At 43.4% G+C, this 13855-nt stretch overlaps 1 protein-coding gene across 1 annotated transcript in view; it reads right to left on the reverse strand.

Annotated features, from left to right (window-relative positions):
- Nucleotides 1-13855, reverse strand: part of kcnh7 (potassium channel, voltage gated eag related subfamily H, member 7) — a 39605-nt gene that overhangs the window by 14438 nt on the left and 11312 nt on the right. Inside the window, exons 3-8 of the mRNA XM_010781503.1 lie at nucleotides 8755-8986; nucleotides 8290-8457; nucleotides 7693-7892; nucleotides 5747-5999; nucleotides 3782-3981; nucleotides 2952-3036 (exon numbers count right to left, since the gene is read on the reverse strand). Of these exons, the coding sequence (XP_010779805.1) occupies nucleotides 2952-3036; nucleotides 3782-3981; nucleotides 5747-5999; nucleotides 7693-7892; nucleotides 8290-8457; nucleotides 8755-8986 (1138 nt within the window). The remainder of the gene's footprint in view (nucleotides 1-2951; nucleotides 3037-3781; nucleotides 3982-5746; nucleotides 6000-7692; nucleotides 7893-8289; nucleotides 8458-8754; nucleotides 8987-13855) is intronic.

A 13855-nucleotide genomic window follows, 5' to 3' on the forward strand; every position in this document is an offset into this window, starting at 1 on the left:
AACACAGAAAATACCTGTCTTTGCTGCCCCAGAACGCCTCGTTGGAGATTTCTCTTTTTCCATTGTGTTCTTCCGGGGCCTATTGACGTCACTAAGGCCCCGGCCCCACAAGGACGAAAACGGTCGTTTGCCGATATATATTGATAGAACGGCATACGCAACGCTCTGGGGGTCCAACGGCTCCGTGTGTGCGCCCGATACGATCATTTTCTGATAATGATGACGCAATAGCCCCGCCTCACCCCACCTCTGCTGCTCACCCCCGCATCAAAGTAAACCGTACACTGAATTCAGATTATTTATCTTTCTCTCGATATGGACATAAACGCGAGTGAGTCTAATCTGACGGGACGGAGACACGCAGCTCTGCTCACCTGCAGCTCCTCCCGCTGTGATGCAGCGGTGAACGGAGCAAAACACACACTTCAAGTCAGATCATCACCCTTAGTTATTTTTAATTACCTCTCAAACTACCTAAACTAGTTATAAATATGTTTATTTTTACTGTCGGGTTACTCATTACTGGATCAGCTGCTGCATGAGACAGACACTGACTATGTCAGAAGAGTGGGAGGAAAAAGAGAGGCTCCGTGTATTGTATTATTATATTATATAGAGTCATTATTCATTTGTTTTAAAGCTCAATAAATAGCAAAGAAGACCTTTGACTGGCACTTTTATAATTTTGTNTCCCTGATGAAATAAAATCTCTGCTAGTAATAACAACTATCATATGATTATGTTTGATAAATTTAATCTCACCATAAAAAGAAAGTATAACGGGGCTGTCGAACTATTGGCAAAGCTATTTTTCGTTACGCGTGACGTTAATAAGAATCAAAGAATTCCTTAGTTCACCACATGCAGAAACTACCGGAACATTTTTCGCGCCGCCCACGCAGAAGTCCACGAGGAGGTCACACGTCCCTCCCCTTTGTTTTAGGCGTGGTTAAGGGGCACTTTAAGGTCCAACTGACCTTTCTCAGTAAGAGCAGTACCGTTTGTTCGGTTGAGTTTTCGGGTCTTTGCAGTAATAAAACTATTTTATACGGACCCAAGATAGGTTGAGGACCGCCCAGCTCCGTGCGCCTTAGCGACTCACCCGCAGGAGGTCGAGCGCATCCGTCAACGCAATGAACCCGCGCTATTCTTGTTAGCCGGGGAGACCATAACAACACTCCCTACCGACTCCCATCAGTCCGATGCCCCCACAAAATCCCTGTACTCGCGCCCAAGTCATCACGCAAATAAGTCGGTTAACCAATGCGAACCATGCCTTTGCCTGCGGAGGCAACCCCCCGCTAAAGAGGTAGTGGGCGTCGTGACTTGCAAGTCAGTATGTCACGTGATCTTTCGCATATATACGCGGTTAATAAAAATTTAGTCTAAAATGTTGGTATAAAGACCCACTAAAGTATAAAATTTGTGTTTTCTATACTGTTAACTATCATTAATTAATAATCACTAATAAGCAATTATTACTTATTACAAAAACACACACAAATCCCCGTCCCGACGCGGATAGCGGGGATACCCGGTCGGCGGTGACACACTAAGTGTGCGAACCCTCGTCATTGCCCCTCAATGTAAGCTACCTTCCCCCAACTGCATACATTAGCCTATCAATTGACATAAGGCCAAATGTCAATGTAATTTATTTCTGAAAATGTCTAAAAAAAATTTACCCCAAAAATGTCGTCCTAATGTCCAATGTTGTATAAAAATTTTATTCTTGCTCTATCATATCACACCCAATCTGACATCTGCATTCGATATTTGACGGACTCAAAGAAATACCAGAATTTTAGATCCGATCAAAATTACCAAAGGAAATACCATCTCTCATCCTTTCTGTTTCTATGACCCACCAACGCCACAATTAAGTACACCACATCTCTCTCTCGTGTAAACCACTTCTCGTACTCACCCCTAACCGACAACCCGCCATCTCAAAATCTCCTCCCTGTCTAACCCAACATAAGCACTTTAACCCAAGCAACCTCAAAGCAAGAACCACTACAACAAGACAACAGAATGTCCACTGTGAATTCCTTGTTCTGCAACACGACCACACCACACGACACCACCATATCCCACACGCCTCCCGTCACCCACAAAACATAGTGCGAGGTGCAACAACACTAACAGCTAGCGAACATATTAGACAGAGAGCGTTGATCGATTATTTGGTCTATTTATTTACATTCATTTGTATGTTGCCGTTTATCGTGCACCCATTGAAAAACTGTCCAGTATCACATTAGCGTGGCGTGGGAAAAAAATTAGGGGAAGCCAATAATACATCCTTTCTTTTGGGTCAGGGGTGTGGTGTCAAGGTTAACGTAACCAGATGAGTGATTACAGCACCCGGTATCATTTTACACACATTTGTATCATACAGATGCAGGACTTACACACGCCTGTTATCTAACCGACAGGTCCGCAAGCCCTCTCCAGCCGAAACTCTAATAAGTATTCATTCACAAACTAAATCAGGAGACCTTTAACGATTTACGTCCGATTCGCTCCTTTTTTCCTCGCTGTACACAGCCCCAGTTTGGGCATTGGCCTGTCATCAGATTTTATTTGTTGTTGCTGCTGTAGCGGAAGTTTAGTACAATTATTTTTGATTAAATACTCCACCCTCCATAATTGCACTTGCTTCAGTAAGTTGCTTGCTACTTTCTAACGGCGGTGAGAGTGGTGCAATCTAGATTTAAGATTCGAATTTATATTATATTTATATATTTATATTTTATAATATTGTGTGCAACCATAAACAGTTAACATACAATAAGATTTAGCATTGTTGTTTACCTTTAAGGATTATTTAATTGATTTAAAAAAGTAAAACTGCTATTTACTTAAGTCAATGAGTTATTATTTGACCATGTATTAATGAGAGTTATTACAAAGTGTTACCCAGGAGTGATGTTGATTCTCAGGCTCACCTGTGGAGCTTTTCCTTTTGTAGGACACTCGTCTCCGACACTCATTGTCCTCCATATTAGAGTCAGCTGCTTGGAGGCCTGTCGCCTGTAAAGGGACAATGTCTGATCAGGAGCACGTTAAATATAACGACACATACTTATGCACATGTGTATGGGACATAAATATATTTTCTGTGTCTGCATAGGGAAATAAATAACTAGCCAAAGTCACCTCTACTCCTACTTCTACAATAACAACCTAACAGACTTAAATGTGCCACACTTTCTTCATTGTGTCAGGAACACAAAAACTGCTTCCACGTTTGTTGGAGCACCATCCTGTTTTTAATTAATCCTACGAGAAGCTTCTCCTATGCCTGCCTGTCTACTTTACACTCAATAAATAACGGAAAGTGAACTCCTTGCTCCGTTTTTAAAGATAATTAAAACATCTGAAAGATGTGTGTTCATGTTCATGCCTCAGGCCTAACACATCCTTCCACTTCACCCATTTCATCATAATTACAGTCTACATCATGTCCACCCCACCCTAATACTCTCTATCTCTCTTTTCTAGCAGCCAATGGCAGATTAAAGAAAATGTCTAAATTGGCTCGTGTGCTTTCCTTCCCACGACCATGAAGAGAATGATTAAGAAAGCCTTTCATCCAATTGAAATGGACATGGCATGGATATGGTACATGGAAATTATTATTTAATTCAAGTAAATCTTCTCTACTAGGATTGTACAGTCAATTGCAAAGATTGATTTGACATAAAAGCCTCCAATACACTTCACTGCCTCCTTGAGTGTTATAATCAGAGACAAGAATTGATCCCCATGCTATAACCTTGTCATCACGGAGGTCAAAGGTCAGCTCCAGATTTTTGAGGAATTGGTCTGCGAACTCTGGATACATGTCGAGCACCTCCAGGATCTCCTCCCTCTGGATGGTGTGGAGGTCGCAGTAGCTCAGCGCCCGCACGTCTGCACAGGATTTCCCCGACTTGGAGAACAGATGGATCATCTCGCCAAAAATGTCGTTCTTACCTGATGGGGGGGGGGGGAGGGTTAGCAATAAAAAAAAAGTTACTGACTACTCATAGATAATCATATAGAGTGTTGCAGTGATGATGTAATGTTGTAGGCTGACCCAAAAGTTGCTAGCCTTCAAGTGACAAAAAGCAATGCTTTTTGTCAAATGGATTTTGGAAACTTGCAGAAAATAAGCTGGACTCAATCCTGCCCTAAGCTGTTCTCTCTTCTCCGTCTATTCTTGGCTTCTTAAGTAACAACACCTATAGTTGCTAGGAGATGATGTAGTTGGACAGTATTTGATGACCTATAAGGAGACGCGCCACCTGACAGAGGAGCGTGAGTATGTTAAAGAGGCTAAAGGGCTTCACAGTCATCTAAAAAAGGATTTACACAATGTGTCCGCATGGAAGTCACACAGGCCAAACATTCCTGCCTCTGTTTAGTGTGTAATGACCTACATGGAATGGCCACGGGGTTTACAGTGCGTGCTGGAGTGCAGTATCTGTCAGGTCGGGGATCATCTATCTAACAAAGTATTTTCTACTCTTTAATACTGACCTCTTTGGCGTTTCATAAAGAACGGCTCTGCAAATAAATACATATTTGACCAGGTCTTATAAATTAGGAAATCTTCACACACTGATATGTATTTAGATAGTTGGCAGAGGGTCACGATTATCATGCTCAAAGCATTGTCACATGACACTTACTACAACTGGAGTATTGGCACGCTAGTGTGACAATTGAATAATGAGCAGTTCCATTATTGTACTACAGAAAATGTGCAGAGTGAGGTGTGACCTACAACTTCCACATCCATGCTACTCGATCATCATGACCCTATTATGCCACGGCTTTTCGCCAAACCTTATTGGCTGCATGACAAGTCATTAAAAGGAAACTAATGAATGAAAGGCTTGGAAAGAGTTTCCTGCAGGCTGCGGAAAGGTGGATGGGTTTTGATTTTCATGTCGATATTCATTGGCACCTGTTCTCAACCACTGCATCCCACCACAGTGACAACCATGTGACACCCTCACTTACTTCCTCTCTCCCTCTGCCACTCCACTTTAACTCTCTTCCTCTTCTTTCCCTCTCTTTTCTTCTCTCCGCCCACAGCTCTCCATCCCTCCCTGCTTCTATCACCATCCATCTCCATTTGAAAGCAATCATGCTATCTCTTTTTTCCTCCACACAGATCCTCTGTTCCCCTCGTGCCACCATGTGTCCTCCCCCACTCTTCCCTGTCCTCTCCCTTCATCTGAGGCACGACTGTGAGGCGGCAAGCAATCACCGTGTTCTTTGAAGTGACTTATTACAACATACCCACTAGGGATCGCAGCTTCCAACTATCACAGCACAACGGAGCCATCTTCATTTTGTTGGCACATCTCGGTCTGCTCTAATGGAGGTGAGTTCAGGCAAAGCTAGCCAGGCTCATGAAAGGACTTCTGTGTTGTTAGTGGAAGGGCTTTTGAGTAGCGTACTGGCTCAACAACAGCATTGGCTGGGTTAATTAGAAGTGTGTCTGTGAATGAATGTCACTTAGTTTATTCATTACTCAGCATTGGTATTCCTTCCATCCTGCAGACTGACAAACTGCTGGATGTTTTTTGAAATATCTGTGTGTACCAAGAATACCTAGCTTACAGTGGCTGAATTCACAGATGCATGCTAGATATAATGCCAGGGCCAAAAGGCATGAACACACGTATTAATTAGACAGAAGAAAACATACTAACTACTGAGTCATAGTGAAAGTGTACAGTAGACCCACCTAGGATGGCCACCACAACGTCATCTTTGAGGATTTCGATGGAGCCGCGGGACACAAAGTAAAGGGCAGTAAGCACATCTCCACTGTGGACGAGGGTGTCTCCAGGGGGGGCATGGGTGGTCTTGAACCTCATGGCCAGGGCCCGGAGGCAGCCCTTTGTGGCTCCCTGGAACGCCTTACAGCCCTCCAGGAGGTTCTTGTTGAGGTGGAGGCAGATATCGGCCTGCAGGCACTCTGGGAAACCCTTCAGGACCTGTGGGTCGAAGCGGACACGGTTATGTCATGTGGAAGAAGATATTATTCTTAAGAAAACGTCTTTAAAAGCTTTGGTGCGCTGGGATTTAGAATGTGTGTTGAATTGTGGTTTTGGGGTGAAGTTGCAGGTCAAATCTTTCCAGAGAAATGTAATACAATTGCCACTTGTGTTCTTTCCTTCTTCTCAAAACCTAACATACACTGCAGGGGAAACAGTCTTTCAACACAGTATGGTATGTGTAAAACCAAAAGGCAACACTATTCAATTTTGTCTCAAATAATTAATATTGAAAAAAAAACAACAACACTCTGACCCATGATCCGGTATTGGTTAACAAATAGAAATAATACATCTTCCAAGTTAGCCAAGGAGTACCTCAAGATATTTTGGAAGGATTATTGCCAGGTGTTATTTAATTTGCTTCATTCTGACCTTAATCTTGAAACTCAACATTTCTTTAAATGTTAATAAGATTTAAAAAACAATTCACATGTGGCTCTAATCGTCTTCTATATAAAATGAATCTATTTCTATACATTTATTTTTTTGTGAGGATATAAAAATAGACTTATAATACACTTAACCCTTTAAGACAAGGATACAGTGACCCCTGACAAAACAGCTAATGATCCCCGGACAACGAGAACTTTCTTTACAAACTTTAACACCATAACAGACACTGATAGGTGGAGAGGGCCTTCGAGGACACATAAGGGATATCCAAAACACAAAACACATTATCTTTTTCATTTACACATGAGATACAATGCGCTCGTGACAAGAGAACAGAAAAACAAATGTCGCCTCAACTGTTTCTCTGGCTCGGACAGGCTTTTACTGTATTTCAAAAACAAAATTACGGTAGATTTGGAAAGGAAAGACTGAACAACATTTGGCAAGCGCAGGTGCCACCGCGGAGCGTGCTGCCAAGCCTCCCACAGTGGGAGGGAAGGCTGGCAGCGCCCGGCGAGGCTGTGCCCACTCTCACAGGCGTGATTCACTCTGTCTCTGGTACCAGATGAATATCATGGGGTTGTGTTTGAATACATGCAAAGGGGACCTCGAGGCAAGCTACCGACAATAATGTGGCCTGTGTGAAACTTTAGTCTGTTGTCTGCAGCATGCAAACGTTGACACTGTCAATCTATGATGCAGGCTCACAGCTACTGTTTACAGTATGTGTTAATGTATGTACAGATAACACACTGAGGGAACAATTCCATGCGTGTTGGGACAATAAATACTAATATTAACACTGCAATGCTATGTTTTCTTTCTAAAAATGTAACATTTGAATACTAGTATCAAACACAGCTAGAGGAACACTCATTTCAACATTAGTTGCGTTAACACATGTACCTCCTGCTCTTACCAGAGTGGTGGGGTCATTCCATTAGACATGAGGCAGACATGGAAAAGACAAACTTATATAAGTACCTTGAACAGTATCATGATGAGCAAAGTCACTGTAGCAGTAACTGGGGCTATGGCTGAACAGTATGATCATGATGAATCATCTCACTATGTCAGTGACATTGCTTCACGATGGGCTAAAAGCATTTTCGGACAAGATATTGGACACTCATGAAATTGGAAAGAGAGAAGAAGCAGCAGAAGAAAGGAACAACACATTATAATTTGTTACCATTGTGAAAATGTTAAGTAAAAGGCAAACACAGTCCTCTCATACCATGTTCATGTCGATGCCGTTGGTGTATGTCCAGGCGTGTTGGAAGTACTCCTCCAGCCTCTGCCTCAGGGGGTTTGGGATCTGGTGGAAGCGGATGAATTCTTTGACACGTAGCATCTGCAGGTGATACCTGGCCGTACCTGAGTACAACCTCTGGATGATGGCGGACACGTTCCCAAAGATGCTGGCGTACATTAGAGCTGGGAGAGAAGCCATACAGGTGACGGTTGAGCTGGCGGCTAAAGATGCACATACAGTTCCCCCTACTTCCTCTCTTAATACCGCACAAAACCATGTTCCTGCTGCCACATGACTTCCTGGGTATAACATTATCTCAAGGAAAGACCTACCCGGTTTTATGTAAAAGTTTTAACACGCTGGGAATGCAATACATATTACCGGGGGGGATGGTAGTACATTTAAAACACACCTTAAGCCTAGCCCTAAACCCTACTTTCAAAATGATCATGTTTAATTTTGCGTATTTAGCTAGAAAAATTACAGTTTGAGGCTTCCTCAATAAAACCCTAATTCCAGGAGGGTTCTGTTCTAACAGGATTAAAATACTACATGTACTGGGACGCAGCTGTCACTCACATCCGATGAGCATGACGCAGATGGAGAAGATCTTCTCAGAGTTGGTGTTGGGGGAGACGTTCCCAAAGCCCACGCTTGTCAGACTGCTGAAGGTGAAGTAGAGAGCGGTGACGTACTTATCCTTGATGGAGGGGCCTGAGCTGGGGTCACTGTAGTTGTATTTCTTCCCTACAATAAGGAAAAATGAAACAGTACATACATATTTGACCACATTTGTGTTTGACAGCAAAAGTGACATTACATTTGAATGATAAAGAGAGCCCTTATAAAGACAAACTTTCAAAAAAGTATAAATGAATATCTGAAAATAATAACCTTTCTTCTTTCTCATTATAATGAGTAACAGGATCTTTCTTTTTCTTCACAAAGCCACGTTTTCATCATATTATTTTTCTTTTACTGGTGGAAATGAGCGTCTGTACTAACCCGCTTAGTTTCAAATTCAAACAAAACAAGGGAGTTCACCTATGGACACCCCCAGGTTGTCCAGCCAGCCGATCTTGTGCTCCAGGTAAGGCTTCTCCACGTTTCCAATGGCGTACCAGATGCAGGCCAGCCAATGGGCGATGAGGGCAAAGATGCACATGAGCAGCATGAGCACGGCAGCTCCGTACTCTGAGTACCGGTCAAGCTTACGCGCCACTCGCACCAGCCGCAGGAGGCGGGCCGTCTTCAGCAGGCCGATCAGAGTGGTGGTCTGCGGGTGAGAAGCATAGAAGTTCAGGATTTAGTTTTAAGGAGTCAATGTGTAAATGTGCTAACATGTGTGTTGTCCCTCAGGCTTTTTGGCCCTCTTGCCCACCATACCTACACAAAGGGTTTTTGGATTGTGGGCTCTTCCTCACCTACTTATGTGTAGGACTCCTACATCTGTTTACAGTCTACATATTCAGGTATTCATTTATTATAAATATAGAATGTATTTCATTCCACTCAATCAGAAGTTATATCCAGTCAATCCTCACATCAATTCATAAATCTTCACTCTGTGCAAGACACTGCCTTATACAGTTTAAGATAGTACACATATTTCAAAGGCTAAACTGTCCAGCTTCTTCCCAGATGTGAACCCTACTTGCGATAAATGTAAAAACAATGTTGCTACCCTCTTTCATATGTACTGGCTATGCCCCCGCCTACAGGAATTCTGGGGAGACGTTTTCCTTACCTTGTTCAACATCCTAAATCAAAAACAAGACCCGGACCCCCTGCTAGCTATGTTTGGTACAACCACTGTAGGTGTGCTGCACTTGACGCCCTCAGAACGCCGCATGATTGCCTTTTCCTTGCTTCTGGCCAGACGTGCAATTCTACTTAAATGGAAGGACGCTGCCCCGCCCACATGCAATCAATGGCTTCGGGACATAATGTCCTGCCTTAACTTAGAGAAGCTGCGCTTCTCAATCAGAGGCTCTGATGATAAATTCTATAAGACCTGGGGTCCCTTTTTGGCTTACTTTAATAAGACCAAAGTAACTTGATGTGGTTACTTGGCCCTTGACATGGAAACAGTGTGACTCTATTGTAATATACAATAACATATATTAATTATATTCTCTACTCTGGACAATGTGCTATATAATTAGTTTGATCATCCACTGGAATGGGGAGGGATGGGGAGGGATGGGCCATCTAGTGGTGTTTTTATTTTCCTTTTTTCTATAAAATTTCTAAACTTTTTTTATGTAATGCTACATGTTTGTACAACTCACTGCATTGTGACACTGTTTTGGCCAATTTGTGGGATTTCTGTGTTGAACAAGAAAATTAATAAAAATATTTTGAAAAGAAAATGTGTCAGTAGTTTAACAACTATTAGAATTTTAGTAATGTCTATGGAGACCAATTGGTTGATACGAGAAATAATTTGAAGCAGTTTAATAAAGAATGTTAAACTATATCTAAAACTGTAATTGAACTTCAACTTATATTAATGATCTGATTCCAGTGGCCAGTTGGAATAGATAATCAACAAAGTTTCCATTTTGAAGCAACAGCGCAAAAGGTTTCTACAATAATTAGTATTATGTCTGAGTCTAGTTCTGTCTTATCTGCTTTGTTTCGGAATTTGTTCAATACATTACATTTTTATTCATTATTACGATACAATACATAGATTTAAGAATAAATGAAACAAATAATTCAACATTGACCTAAAATAACAGACAGATTTTGCAACCCTGACCTCCTCATGCAGGTTTTTTTTTACGACCAGCAGTGATGCCTCTGAGGGTCTCGGGACGCAGGACGGGGCATAGGGTTTATACAAGGTCACAAAGATATCTTAATCTAGTAATAAACTGGTTTATCAAGATAGCTGGAGCCTCCCATTCCTTAAGAGAGATAACAGACTCAGGGTTGCTCATAAACGTCAACAGGCGAGAATCATTCCCTCACACTTATGGATTATCAGAAATAATTTCAAAGGGACACAGAAACATTGGATTAACTTCAGCAGCGTTTTTATAATTTTAACCTGTTTAGCCCTGAGCCTGTTTTTCAGGTCTCAGGCTCGAAAATGACATTCCCAGAACAAAAGACCATATCTTCCCCCTCTAAAAGGGTTACATTAATAATATTTTTCCTCAAAGTAATGATAAACCTGTGAGTTGGATGTAGAAGAGTCAGAACAATATAGATGTTTTTTATTTTAAAGAAGATTCAGATTGAACATAGTAAAAAACTGTAAATTATAGTGTCCGTCCAAAAAGGATTTTTTACTTATAGTGAAAACCAGGGACGTGCACAGACATTTTGAGGGGCGGGTGCTCAAGTGAGAAAAAGGGCACTTCCCATAATCATTTATAAAAAAATGTTTTAAAACAAAAAGTTAATATAGTTCACATCTCTGACTTACTGACCAATTTATTTAATACCCTCCACACTCACGTAATTGTTTAATACTCTACTTACAGAATTGGTACAAAAATAAATCAGCTAACACAGAGACAATAAGGCACTTCACAAACCAGAGTAGTTCGCGTTCAACACCACTTTCAGGGGAGAAAAAGGCTTCCCCATTTCTGCTTGGCTGCGGATTGCCAAACCAAATGACGCCCGTAAAACCCCAAAAAGTTTGGTGAAGCCGCCATTTTATTACTCCTCGCATTAGCAATTATTAGCAATTACATTGCAGCGCACAACGGAGAGAGACTACTCCCAGGGTTGCCAACTCCTCACACCCATCTGCATGTGACACACCGCTTCTAAAACTCTCAATCTCCACGCTTTTCACGCTGCCCAAACAATTCTCCACACTAAAATAAGAATACCGAAGACTAGAGAAATCGGTTTTGAAAACTTTTGTCACGTAGTGATCGTCTTCTCAATAGAGAGGCGAAGTCCTCCCTTCCGGGAGCATCCATGGAACCATTAATTGTGGAAAAATTATACATTGAAGTAGTGGGGAGAGAAAGGAATTATCTTTTGAATCCCATTTGAATTGTGGCCACGAATTACGACATACAGCCTATGATGTTTGTCAATTTAAAAAAATATTTCCACCAATGTCAAAGAAGTCAGCAGTTGTGTCGTAAAAACTGGTTGAAATATAAGACTATGAAAAATACCAGCAACTAGAAAGACTACAAAATCCCAGATCCCATTATGGGTTCGCGGTAAAAGTGATGTCATAGGCGATAATGCTCCAAGTTCTGGCGACTCGCAATTAAAGCAAAGAAGAAGAAGATGGTCATAACTGAATTAACTTCCCTCCAATAAATAGCCTTATAGAGATTTCCTCAAATAACATTAAAACTTTTACAAGATGCCTGTGTCTTTGTACCAGGTTGTAATCACAAACAGTAATCATCTCGTTGCTCGTTCTAATCCTTCCCGTACTGATGAAGGGACCAGGAAGTCGCTGGATCAAACATATCCAGGTAACATACACTGTTGTGCATGGATCATCAAGTTGGCTCCTAGCTAGTACGAGCACGTTAGTTAGCATTACATTAATTACTTAGCCTTGAATTTTTATTCAGCCTCAATATGAAGAAACTAAAATGTTAAACAGTAAGAGTAGTCCCATGATGGCAAGTATTTCGATGAAACATTTTGTCCACGGTTTGAGAAACACAGCAGAGACCCAAATGCAATATAAACTGAAACTTCCTTTATTTCAAGGTCTATATATCTCTATACAATGACAAACAGAACCTCACCGCAGAACTAGTCAGGGAACAAGACGAACCGACAAGAGCAGACAGACCAACCAGAACTTTAAATACCACCAAGACTCAATCACACAAACAAGACACAGGTGAGGAGGAGGAGAAAACACAGGGGCCAGGTGAATAATCAGACAATTAGACACACCAGGGAAAACTAATGACAAGAGAAACACAGGGAAAAGACCAGACAATAACGCCAAAGGAAAACATGGACATGGAAAACAGCAAAAAACACCCAAACCTACAAAACCTATAAACGTGACATAACATGAGAATTCCGTGACATAACCCCATCAGGGAGGATTCCAGATGTCCCAAAAAAAAATCAAAATCCAGCAGGGTGGGTGCAAGGGGTCTGGAGGACGGGTCTGGGGCGGACGGGGGGCAAGGCAGATGTTCAAAAAGGGAAATTTCGGGCCGGACCGGCCCGGGGGCAAGGCAAGAGTTTCAAAAAGGGGAATTTGGGCGACGGCCCCGGGGCAAAGGCCAGAGTCCCATGGACGGTAATCTCGGGCGGACGGCCGGGGCAAGGCAGAGTCGAGAGAGGGTGGAAGACCCAGACAGCTCCGGAGGCCGGTCCAGGAGCCGGTGTCGGCAAGATCCCACCCATGGAAGAGGACACAGGACTGGCAGGACCGCCGGCAGGAGAGCAAGTCGGCGGAATCCCCAACGCGACAGGAATGGAGTTGGCAGGACCCCCAAGCCCGGAAGAGTAGTCCCGGCGGGCTCCACGTGGCAAGACATGGAGTTGGCAGGACCCCGCAGAAGAGCAGTCGGCGGGACTCCAACGTGGCAAGACATGGAGTTGAGCAGGACCACCCGGACAGAAAAGCAAGTCTTGCGGGATCCCCAACGCGACAGGACATGGAGTTGGCAGGACCCCCAGCGGCAAGAGTAGTCCCGGCGGGAACCTCCCAACGTCCTGGCAAGATCAATGGAGTTGGCAGGACCCCCGGCCGAAGAGTAGTCCTGGTGGAAGGACCGACTCCAACGGCACACCGATCAACAACCGCGCACAGGACATGGGGTTGGCAAGGACCCGGCAGAAGAGCAGTCTGCGGGACTCCAACGGCTCAGGGACCTGGGGTTTGGCAGCGACCCCCGGGCAGAAGCCCGTAGTCTTGGCGGGACCCCTCCACGTGGACCAGACATGGAGTTGGCGTCCGGACGGACAGCCCATTCAGGACACGGGGAGCTTGGCGTCGGCGGACACGCCACCGGAGACGAGGTGCTGGAGGTCGGCCGGTAATGCTGACAGGACACGGGGAGCTTGGCGTCGGACGGACCAGCCCATCAGCGACACGGGGACTGGCGTGGGACGGACAGCAACCGGAACGGAGTGGCTTGGAGTCGGCCGGATGCTGAACAGGACAGGGCCATGGCAGTCCGGACGG

This window comes from Notothenia coriiceps, unplaced genomic scaffold, assembly GCF_000735185.1.
Source record: "Notothenia coriiceps isolate Sejong01 unplaced genomic scaffold, NC01 NC01_scaffold00000492, whole genome shotgun sequence".
In the NCBI taxonomy this organism is placed as follows: Eukaryota; Metazoa; Chordata; class Actinopteri; order Perciformes; family Nototheniidae; genus Notothenia; species Notothenia coriiceps.